The 12,736-nt window shown below is 41.1% G+C and overlaps 1 protein-coding gene across 1 annotated transcript in view; it reads right to left on the bottom strand.

Annotated features, from left to right (window-relative positions):
- Positions 1-12,736, bottom strand: part of ST8SIA6 (ST8 alpha-N-acetyl-neuraminide alpha-2,8-sialyltransferase 6) — a 131,390-nt gene that overhangs the window by 32,719 nt on the left and 85,935 nt on the right. Inside the window, exon 4 of the mRNA XM_024116404.1 lies at positions 1,319-1,405. Within this exon, the coding sequence (XP_023972172.1) occupies positions 1,319-1,405 (87 nt within the window). The remainder of the gene's footprint in view (positions 1-1,318; positions 1,406-12,736) is intronic.

Genomic DNA, 12,736 nt, shown 5'->3' with positions numbered 1-12,736 from the left:
GGAAAGATGTTCATTTTCAGTTTTAACCCAATCAGGAAGTTTCTCTCTTACTCAGTGGGAGTTGCCCACAACCCATCTCCAGTGGCACCAGAATCAAAGACAGCTGGTCCAATGACTCCAGCATGTACTGACTGAAGGACCCCGCATGCGGAAGAGCTGGCTTCCCACAGCAAACAGAACTGAGCAGTATCAGAGAATCTCAGGGGAAGGCCAAGTCTCTTTAATAAGGTTTTTAGAGGGGTCGATGCTTAACGTAAATTTTGAAAACAGGAACCAGTAAAGATAAAAACATATTACCGAACTGTAATAACCTGGCACAAGACAAAACCTGTGTTGATGCAAAGCAAAGAATCAGAATGTGGCAAAGGAAAGCAGAGCAAGGTGGCCCAGGCAGGCACAGAGATACCTGGCCTGGCTGCACCCTATGAGCAGATAACGGGAGGAAGCAGTGCCAGAGAACTAGCCAGGCGTCCCCCGCAGGCTACGGTTTTGACACAATTTATTTCGTCTGGGTGGGGCTCCGAGGTATTCAAGCACAAGACAGCTCTGTAATCGTCCACTGATAACCCGGTCTTGTCCGGTTGACGGCGCCTCCCTGGGTTATTAGCTGGAGCATCTCATGCTCCTGAATGGTGCTGAGATTAAAAAGCTAATGAGAAAAACGGGAAGGGAATATGCAGAAAGGAACATAGTTTTTGTTCTAGAGTGTTGGGACCAGAGGTGACTTTTTTTTCTTTCTGTGTTTTCCAAAATTCCTTTACACTGCTACATGATATTTACAAATAAATGTCAAATACAAATGGTACAAAGAAGCAGCAACATCCTCTACAATATGATAAAAAGTACAACAAAAACTTTCTTTTTGAAGTTGGGATTTCTGTAATTAATTGCAGCAGCATAATTACAAATTTCTATCTAAGAGCTGGGGATACAGGGCCTTGTGTCTCACGAGAGGATCTCAGAACGAAAAGTGCCTGATGGTCGCTTGGACCCTTCTACGTTCTTTTTAACAACGCATTGCTTATTTTAGTGACAAAGAAATGTACAAAACATTTTTTATCTCATATTATTATTATTTATTTATTTTTTTTGGCATTACGTGGGCCTCTCCCTGCTGTGGCCTCTCCCGTTGCGGAGCACAGGCTCCGGACGCGCAGGCTCAGCGGCCACGGCTCACGGGCCCAGCCGCTCCGCGGCATGTGGGATCTTCCCGGACCGGGGCACGAACCTGTGTCCCCTGCATCGGCAGGCGGACCCTCAACCACTGCGCCACCAGGGAAGCCCTTTATCTCATATTATTTATGAAGAAATTTTTTACCTAAACTTCTCATGTTCTTCTGCTTGTTGCTTCCATGGACAGCTCTGGATATTTGTGATGATCTGAAGATAGTCATCCTCTGAATACCTAAAAGTCAAATGTCAATGACATTAGAAAATAAAGATCTCACTTATTGCTAAATGAATATATAAGTCTTCGAAAGGACTCTTATAATCTACTCATTTTAGCCCTCTAAATCTTTTCTGAAATAAGGTGATGTAGAAATAAGTAAACATCACACCCATTTCAAAACTTCTAGGAGCATGCAATTCACAAATTATGATGTTGATTTAGGAATATGTAATTTTCACATTCGTAAGTCAAGTTTAGTATTACAAACCAACCACGACAGCACACTAATTCACATGCATATCTTATGGCTAGTTCACCTTAGCTTCTCATTAACAAATAAATATATTTTTTATAGACACTTACCATAAATATATAGTTTGCCATCTTTTTCAGACTCTAAGTTGATAGATTTACCTTGGGATATATGGATTAACATTTCCACAGAATAATCATCTTAAATTTTAATTCGGAACAGTACATCAAAAAAACAGATTGGGCCAAGGTTAAAAGAGATGTATATTGGCATAAAAATCTACAGGCGTAGTGGTACTGTTTGGCCGGATCCCAGTCCCTGGTAGATCTCCCTCTACCTGAAATTTCATCATTAAGTAATAACTCCCTTAAATCACAAAATAGCCTCTAGTCTTTAACGGTTATCAATTAAAATGCATATATCCTTTTGAGTGAAAAAACCCTTAAATTTCCTTTCAGTTAATAGCATAGTCGTTAGTTGCCAGCTATTTGAGATCAAGGCTTTGCAATAAAAAGACAGAGTATATGTTGATGAGTGTCTGGGGAAGGAGTAAAGAATCTTGTCAGAAAAGGACCTTCTCCACCGCCATGCAGTATAATGCAGATGCTCCAAAGTCTGTCTCTAAAAGGAAGTATTTATTATAGGTGGGGAAGGTAGTCAATCAACCAATCAACTCCTTTGCCCTTGAAATTTACCTACCTTTTGGGTATCTCGCCTGTCAATGCTGCCACCAAGATTAATCGAAAATATTTTCTCTTGGTTCCCATTGGACCAGCTAAGAAAAGCTGAAAATCTTGAAAGACTTTGCAAAATACTAAAGGAGAACAAAGCTAAGAGCTACCACGGGAGAGATTAAAAATAGTTTGACTTGCATACAGGTTTCCAACCTCAACCATTTTACCTGACTCTCATGGGCCCCAAGTCTTGTCACCAAGGGACCCAAGAGATTTATACTCTAGCCCCAAAGCTTTGTCTAGATGTGGCACTTCCCAGCTGGAGGGAGGATCACCTGCCTCCACACGGTGAGAGTTAATCTAAAGACCTTCCGCAAAACAGCATTAAGGTTAAAAAAAGATAAAAAAAAGAAGACATGCACATTCAGCAGCCTACTCAAGGCTCTCTCAATTTCTGGCTCTTCAAGAGAGAGACGTGACATTGTGACTATCCTCTCCTGCCTGGAGAAGTCTTATCTACCACCAAGGCGTGGTTTTTAGTCATTTGATCACACTGGAAACAGGACAACCATCAGAGCAATGTGTGTACCAGGGTCCATCATGCAAAGTAACAAAAGAATTGTCATCTCACATTTTTCACAGAACTATAACAAAAAATCCTAAAATTTATATGGAATCATAAAAGATCCAGAATTACCAAAGCAATCCTGAGGAAAAAAAACAAAGCAAGAGGTATAACCCTCCCAGACTTCAGACAATACTACAAAGCTCCAGTAATCAAAACAGCATGGTATTGGCACAAAACCAGACGTATGGCTCAATGGAACAGAACAGAGAGCCGAGAAATAAACCCACACACCTACAGTCAATTAATCTTCAACAAAGGAGGCAAGAATATACAATGGGAAAAAGACAGTCTCTTCAGCAAGGGGTGTTGGGAAAGTCGGACAGCCTCATGTAAATCAATGAAGTTAGAACACACCCTTTCGCCATACACAAAAGTAAACTTAAAATGGCTTAAAGACTTAAACATAGTACTTGACACCGTAAAACCCCTGGAAGAGAACATAGGGAACACATTCTCTGACATAAATCATACCAAGGTTTTCTTAGGTCAGTCTCCCAAAGCAAGAGAAATAAAAGCAAAAATAAACAAATGGGACCTAATCAAACTTACAAGTTTTTGCACAGCAAAGGAAACCATAAACAAAACGAACCTAAGACAACCTATGGAATGGTAAAAAATATTTGCAAATGATGCAACTGACAAGGGCTTAATTTCCAAAATATACAAACAGCTCATACAACTCAACAACAAAAAACCAAATAACCCAATCGAAAAATGGGCAGAACTAAATAGACATTTCTCCCAAGAACACATACAGATGGCCAAGAGGCGCATGAAAAGATACTCAACATCACTAATTATTAGAGAAATGCAAATCAAGATTACAATGAGGTATCCCCTCACACCAGTCAGAATGGCCATGATTAAAAAGTCTACAAATAACAAATGTTGGAGAGGGTGTGGAGAAAAGGCAACCCTCCTACACTGTTGGTGGGGATGTAAGTTGGTGCAGCCACTATGGAAAACAGTATGGAGGTTCCTTAAAAAACTAAAAATAGAGCTACCATATGATCCAGCAATGTCACTCCTGGGCATATATCCAGAAAAGACAAAAATGCTAATCTGAAAACACACATGCACCCCAATGTTCACTGCAGCACTATTCACAATAGCTAAGACATGGAAGCAACCTAAGTGTCCATCAACAGATGAATGGATAAAGAAGATGTGGTACATATAAACAATGGAATATTAGCCATAAAAAGGAACGAAATTGAGTTACATGTAATGAGGTGGATGGACCTAGAGTCTGTCATACAGAGTGAAGTAAGTCAGAAAGGGAAAAACAAATACTGTATGCTAATGCACATATATGGAATCTAAAAACAAAAAACAAAAACCAAACAGTACTGATGAACCTAGTGGCAGGGCAGGAATAAAGACGCAGATGTAGAGAATGGACTTGAGGGCACAGGGGGTAAGGGGAAGCTAGGATGAAGTGAGAGAGTAGCACTGACATATATACACTACCAAATGTAAAATAGATAGCTAGTGGGAAGCAGCCACACAGCACAGGGAGATCAGTTCAGTGCTTTGTGACCACCTAGAGGGGTGGGATAGGGAGGGTGGGAGGAAGACGCAAGAGGGAGGGGATATGGGGATATATGTATACACATAGCTGATTCACACTGTTGTACAGCAGAAACTAACACACCATTGTAAAGCAATTATACTCCAATAAAGATATATTTTTTTAAGTATCCCCTTCACAAATATCTGCAACATGCAGATACATCACCAGGATGGAAAGAATGAATAAACAAGGACTGAGGCTGCTATTTAAGATTCTCGCATTTTCCCTCACAACACTATTGCTGTATGATTTCTGAAGATGAAAGAAAGATGACCCACTTTTCAAGTTTATGGAAAGAAATCTTCACATATAAGAGGATATCCAGAGTTGAAAATAACAGTTTAGTGATCTTATACTATCAATTTTTAGAACTAGGATCCTATATATTGCATGGAATCAGAAAGAACCAATAAATTGAGTGTTTCTCCATCTCTTAAAGAGTAACATTATATAGTTAGAGTGAGTTACAAGAGTGAAGAAGCTAGCATGGATATTACACCTGGTAAGATTTTTAAACCATATATGAATGGCTATGAACCTTTTGCCTTTTAAATTCTTCTGACTCACATAAGCAGAGATGATCTCTTTCTCCCATGTCCTTTGCACCACCCTAAAGCCACTAAATATCTCTATAGCACTTACCTTTTGTTTTCATGTATTTACTCAATAAGTACTTACTGGGCATCTGTTATGTGCAAGATATTGCTCTAGAGACCAATAATAAAAATAGTGAACAAAATAATTTTTTTAAAAAAATCCACATTCTCATGAAATTTATATTGTAATAGGGGATTATGGACAGTAAACCCAATGTATGGGCTGAGCTGTGTTCCCCCAAACTCATATGTTGAAACCCTAATCCACAGTACCTCAGAATATGACTATATTTGGAAATAAGCCCTTTAAATAGGGGACTAAATTGAAATGAGACCATTAGGGTGGCCCGAGGCCAATCTACTGGTACTCTTATAAGAAAAGGAAGTTTTTATTTACAGAGAGATACCAGGAGGCTGGCCTACATACAGAAAAGACCATACATACAGAAAAGACCACGTATGTATGTATGCTTCATACATACAGCAAGAAGGCAAGGAGAGAGACTTGGTTTTGGTTTCAGAGAAACCAAACCTGCTGACACCTCGGTCTTAGACTTCTGGAAGTGTGAGTAAATAAATTTTTGTTGTTTAAGCCACCTAGTCTATGGTCATTTGTTATGGCAGCCCTAAGAAACTGTACATCAAATAATACATAAATTAAAATCATGTTGAAGTATAATGTACTGTGAAGAAAAATAAAGCAGGAAAAGAGGGAAAGAAAGTATGTGAAATAGGGCTGCAATCTAAGTGGGGTGGTCAGGGAAGACCTCCCTGGGAGGTAAGAGTTGGGCAGAGACTTGAAGAAAGGGATTAAGTAAGCGATACACATAAGGGGGTTGGGGAAGGAGAAGAACATTCTATGCAAAGGGAAGGACAAGTGTGAAGGCCAGAGGCAGAGGCAGGCACGGTATGTTTGAGCAGCAAGATGGTCAGGTTGGTTGGAACTCACCCACGAGTCACTCAGGAATCCACTCATGAAGGTGGCAGGAGATGAGGTCAGAGGGGTCACAGGAAATCTGATGGTAGAGGTCTTGCTATTCAAAGTGTGGACCTCAGACTGGCAGTATTAGCATCACATAGAAAGATGATTAGAAATGCAGATTCTCGGGCCCTGCCTCACACCTACAGAATCAGACTCTGTCTTAAAATAAAATCCTCAAAAGATGTGCAGACCTGTTAAAGTTTTTAACAGCTCCCCTGAGGTATAATTAGTATGCCATACAGCTCACCCATTTAAAGCAGAGAAGTCAGTGGGTTTTAGAGTATTCGCAGATATGTGCAACCATCACTACAGTCAATTTTGGAACATTTTTACCGCCTCAAAAAGACGTCTTGTACACTTTAGCTATCACCTCCTGCATATCCCATAAACGTTGGCCTATTGTGTCTTCATTTTCATCCACCTCGAAGTGTTTTCTGGTTTCCCTTTCTATTGCTTCTTGGACCCACTGCACAGTCATACTGGTCCCCGAGTTACAATCAGGGTACAGCGGTTGCTGTACAAGATAAAGCTACCTGTGTATATTTACATTACGGATGCTTAAGTAAAATAAGTAACAAAAACTGAGGAAAGTATATGGTATGTTGGAGGAAGATTGCTTTTAAGTAGCTTCGCATTTTAAAGTCAAATGCCTTTCTCATCCTGTATTTGTAACTTGTAATTCTGTTCTCATTAAGGGTGGAACCATACAGTAGTGAGAATAAGACAGTCAGAATTTCATCCAAGCCCTGGCTCTGCCTTTTCTAACTGTCTGATGTTCCGCAAGCCATTTAACCCTCCGACTTCATCTCTTTCACTTGTGGAATTAGAATAACAAAAGCTATTCTGAAGAAATACTGCAAAGACTGTAGATATACTTAAATTATCTTGCATACAGTAGGTCCACAAAAACGGTAGTTGTTATTACGACTATTGATAATTTTGGTAATCATAATAATTGTCATTACGATAAAAATATAATAACATAAAGATTGTGAATTGAGTAATCAATTAGTTACCCGTGGTTATGTGAAAAATTATGAAAAAAATTAGTGGCTTAGTTGTTTTACAACAATAAACTATTACTGCACAGTTTCTGTAGGTCAGGAATTCATGAGTAGCTTAGCAGGATAGTTCTGGCCCAGCAGCTCATTAGGATGTAAAGTCAAGATGCTGGTCGGGGCCAAAGTACCTACTTCCAAGGAGCTTCACTGACACGGCTGAAAAGGTGGTGCTGCTGTTGGTGGGAGATCTTAGTTCCTTGCCATGTGGACCTCCCAGTGTCCCTATGACATGGTAGCTGGCTTCCCCCAGAGCAAGCAATCCAAGAGCAGACAAGGCAGAACTATCAAATCCTTTTATGACCTGGCCTTTAAATCCCACATCGTTATTTCTGCAGTATGGTATTGGTTACACAGGGCAGCCCTATTCAGTGAGGCAGGGGAAAAGCAAGTAAATACGAGGAGGAAATGATCATTGGGTGCCATCTTGAAAGTCTGGCTACCACAAATGGTAAAGAAATGATACCTTTAACGTATTTGAAAGGGGTGAGCAAAAGTATCAATGACAGATTTGCTGTCTTTCTCCATCCCACTTCTAAAATTGGAAATAATGCCTAATGTGAATACATAATCAAGATTGCAGTATAACGAGAAAGTCAGTGTTTCAGTTTTCCTCTGAGGGAAAATTCGGTTTTGTTTCCACCCACAAACACTTATAATCAAATAACTCACAATGCCAATCCTCAGCATGGTAACAAATGATACTAAGCAACTCTTGCCACGTATTAACTAAGGAATTCAGACTGGAATTCCTCTAGTTACCTTCTAGCATCAACAATCACACACAAAATGTTTTATTTCCCACCTTTTCTTTAACTGGTTGCCTGACTCTGAACAAGGCATAATCCCACTTTTATCTTTAAACTGAGGAAATTAGATTTTTTAGAAAAACAAAACTTACATATAAAAAAGTATACAGATTAGAAGAATTTAAGAGACTATTCCTTCAAGTTCTTAAACTGTAGGATGGTTTATTTCTTACGTATTCTTCGAGGCACAGAATGATGGCTAAACCACCTTTTGATAGACTTGACACAACTGCAAAAAAAAAAAAAAAAAACTTTTCAGAGACTTCTATCATAGCCTCGATGTTAGCTCACCTGCCCCAACTTAAAAGTTTATACGAGCAAACACAGCCACTCCTTTGGTTACCAAGAGATACATCACAAGATATTAAGAACATACCAAGTTGGTATGAATGGCTGTTTTGTGTTAACTTCTTCTTTCTGACCTCAATACCAAGGAAAGGAAGTAGGGCTAGATTTTAAGGGCTAGTCCTTAAAAGTTGACCACAAAAGGCAAGTTAAAGGGTCAGAGATGAAAAGACAGACAAAACTGTGGGTACCTCTTTAAGAAGCAAAGAAAGCACCATAGATTTAAAGCTGGGTGAACAAGTCATATATCACTCTATGCCGAGAAAGTCTTGTATATGACCACAAACCGTTTTTCCTGACAGACAAGTGAAAACTTAGGAATACTTGCTTTGTTAACAGGCTGTCAAGTGATATGTTCAGAGTCAGGTTTTTTTGAAGCCTGATCTACCAGAATTTATACTTCTTGTTTTCAAGCTGCAATTCAGGTCACGCTGTGCTCTCTGAGATAATAAACAGGAAGAACGCTTGGGGCCAGCCTTCAATTCACTTTGCCTTTCACCCTGCAAAACAGAGCCTTCGAACAGACATCTTTAGGATGCCCCATTAAGATGATCCTTTCAGAAAATTCTCGTTCTCAGTAATTTTAAATGGTACGGCATGAAATATCTCATCAAACATACACACTCACCAAGGAGTGTATGGTTCAAGCCACACCTAGCCTATGCAAGCCTGTGTTCCAAACCTTAATTCTGAGAATCTGAATCTTACCAAGAAAAGCTATTTGAACACAAGCAACTTTTTCATGCCCTGGTGATTCACAGGAAGTTACAGGGCAGTGGCTTACACTCTGTGCCTAAGAAGAGCTCTAAGTATCTCCTTTCATTAGAAGTACTATTTAAACTATTCAAGTGTTCAGAAGATACAAGAGATTGCTGCTGTTTAAGAAAAATGCTTCCTTCCATCTTTAAGGAAGACCTGAAGGGCCTAGAGTCAACAGAATGATGGGAACGGCAGAGCTATTTAATACATACTGCGCAGAAATATCTGGTTGACGTCACTGACTGGCGCTCCATTTCCATAGCATAGCTGTTGCTGTAAGCAGCATCCCAGCCAGGCACTACTTCCCCCACGCCAAGCACGCACCAGCTCCACTCACATTCTATTGGCCAAGCCCAGTCACATGACCCAAAACATCTAGGTGGGCTGGTTCCATCCAGCCAGTGGAACGTGAACGGAAGTGATGTGTGTCCCCTCCAAGCTGGGTGTGCTTTCTCCATAGCACCCTCTCCTTCAGCGGCAACCCTGGGATCACCTGTTGAAGATGCCTGCATCATAGGACGGAAAGAGCCAGAATCCCTGAGTCAGTACTCAAGAGGACAGTTGCCTGACCAGGTAGGAATATCTATACTGAGTGCTGCATGAGAGAGAATACAAGACTGTGTTATGACACCGCGTTTGGGGAGATTTTGTTGGAGTAGCTCATCTACCCTGACCAGGTGGTGGAAACTGAAGAAATATAGATGTACATGTTCTTGGGATCCAGGATCATCTGGGAAAATGGAAGAGGAACACAGGAAGAAAAAGGCACAGGAACAGAGGCAGCAAAACCTAAGATGGAGAGGAATGAGTTCGTTCCCTGGATCAGCCCCTCTAAAGTACCTGCTCTTGAAAAACCAGCTCATTGGTCTGAAACAATGTGGACTAAGATGGACAACTTGGATATTCACACGGTCAACATTTACAAATAATATACACATAGCACAAAAGATTATAAATAATCTTTGCCATACTGAAAAATGCAAACTAGCAGTGATAAGATGGCTAGCTAGTATGTTAAAGATTTTTTTTAAATAAATTTATTTATTTATTTATTTATTTTTGTCGGCATTGGGTCTTCGTTACCGCGCGCAGGCTTTCTCTAGTTGCGGTGAGCTACTCTTTGTTGCTGCGCGCGGGCTTTCTCTAGTTGCAGTGAGCGGGGGCCACTCTTCATTGAAGTGCACGGGCTTCTCATTGCAGTGGCTTCTCTTGTTGCAGAGCACGGGCTCGAGGAGTACGGGCTTCAGTAGTTGTGGCATGTGGGCTCGGTACTTGTGGCTCACGGGCTTCAGTAGTTGTGGCACGTGAGCTCAGGAGTTGTGGCACACGGGCTTAGTTGCTCCGCGGCATGTGGGATCTTCCTGGACCAAGAATCCGTGTCCCCTGCATTGGCAGGTGGATTCTTAACCACTGCACTACCAGGGAAGCCCCGGCTAGGTAGCATTTTAGTTCATGATAATATTTTATCTGGGAGACACCTGGTAAAAAAGGTTTGGGATGGAGAAACCCAGAGAAACATTCAGGGAGAAAGAATGAGATAGGAAAAATCAAAACTTCAGATTCAAAGTAAGAGACAGAGCCAGAGAAGTGAAAGATAGGTTTCAAAAAGGAGTTGAAGTTTATGGATAATTTTTTAAGAGCTACAAATTAGAGATGGCAGAGAAAATGCTTTGAGGATCTAAGAGGTATACTTATTCATTCATTAGTTTAATCCCACAGATACTTACTGAGCAACTACTATGTGCGGAGCCCTGTGACAGGCACCATGGACAGAACCACAGACTCATAGTCTTGGAGCTCACAGTCTTAAACAGAAAATAAAGAATTGTGATACACGGTACCCCATCCCGATGGTCTTCCCAATGGCAACTGTTGAACTTCCTTTTATTGAAAAATGTAGTCAAGACCAGTAGGAGACAGAGCACTGTTTCCTTCCCACTCTAGTGCCGTCTTCCTAAATTCTATTTTAGCATTTGAAATGCACAAATTGGCTGAGGAAAGAGAAAATTCTAACTCTTTAACAGACCATGTAAAAAACAGAGCTAAATCATTATTTCTAAGAAAATGAAATTGCCTTTTATCACCACGCACCGAATAGCTTTCCTGATTGTCCCCTGTACGTCTGTAACAGCAGTGGTCGCAGAACGCACGGTTCCGGACAATAGACAATACAACTGAACAAATTAGTCTCCTGAGTGCAAAATAACACTTTCATAACAATAGGTAATTCATGCCTACTTTCTCTAGACCTTTGCCGAACAGAGTAACAGTGCAGGCTAATTACACGAGCTGGCTGAAAACTGTGCAGGTCATGAAAAGGCATCCCTCTAAAGAACAGCCGAGGAAAGGTCTTAGTGCCAAATCCAAAACAATTGGAAAAAAGTGAGAGAGCAAACATGAGAACATATGCCCAGGCAATCTCATTAGCATGCTGCAGTTAACCATGTTTGCGGAGGCCCATAAAAGAGTTGTAAAATTCTCTGCCTTGACAAACAACATCACCTTCCATGATTAAAGAACTTTCCGCCACATTGACTCAAGTGCTTTGCTTCAAAGTACAGCTATGGGTCATGGTTACGTTAAGCACTTCTGTCACTCTGCGGAACAAAGACAGTTCGTATCAGAGAGAGAGAGGTGGAGAGGGTCAGTTGAAACTTTCACACACTGATTCACATGTTGGGCAAGGAACACAACAGGCTTGTCGCAGGGAATGGGGAACAAGGACCAATTTTTCCAAGTTCTACTCTCACGAGGCGTGGTGCCGCAAGACATCTGGAATTTGAGTCCCTCAGGAAAAGTTTCAGAAAGAGCCCAGCAAACAACAAGCAAAACAATGGCTCCAATATGATCAAAACAGACGTGCAGTGCCATCTACAATGCATGAGCTGCTTTACATCCACCTCAAAATTCAGTGTATTTATTGTGCAAGAAAAGAAGCGTTTGCAACTGTTAGTTCTGGCCCATCTACCATAAGCCAGGGTCCTGGCAAAAACAGTGGCCTGCTCAAACTGAGTCATTTAAGAAAAGCTTAAAGAAGGCACTTTTCCCAAAGTCCTGGGCTGGATGTAGGAAAATCCAAATACAGTATCAGGGGACCATTAAGAGCTCACCCCTAGGCTGAAGAGTCCAGTGGAGGGAATGAAGTGGAAAAGGAGAGAGAGAGAGACACTTAACAAAAGTCATGACCTTCATTAAGGACGTAATACCCTCCTTCCGTCAAGGATGTAATTCGCCTGCGGCAAATATCACAAGAGAAAAGCTTCTTCTCATCCCTCCCTCTTCCTGATCCATTTCTATTGTTCTCCTCTGAGTCAGATCCAAAGAAAAGCCGTTGACAAAGGAGCCAGGAGCCTATGGATGAAGTCCCCGTCGGTTGGCCTCCCAGGGCAAAGCGGGACACAGACCAAACCGTGGTGAAGGGAGAGAAGTGGATCCCATGCAGCCAATCCAAATACGCAGCACAGCGGATGTCTCTAGGACGCTGAGGCCCATCAGTTGGAATTTAAGGAAAAGAAATCAAACCATTTCCAGAGGACTATCCATTGTAACAAACTGAGCTAACATACAGGAACACACAGGGTTGGACTGTCAAACCAGATTCACTCAAATCAGAAAACTTACTGGGTAGCAGGCTTTCCCACTAACTTCAAGGATCCAGGCTGTCCGGAC

The sequence above is a fragment of the Physeter macrocephalus genome, chromosome 11, assembly GCF_002837175.3.
Source record: "Physeter macrocephalus isolate SW-GA chromosome 11, ASM283717v5, whole genome shotgun sequence".
NCBI classification, from domain to species: domain Eukaryota; kingdom Metazoa; phylum Chordata; class Mammalia; order Artiodactyla; family Physeteridae; genus Physeter; species Physeter macrocephalus.
The sequence above is the reverse complement of the archived record's forward strand: the minus strand, read 5'-3'. Positions and strand labels throughout refer to the sequence as shown.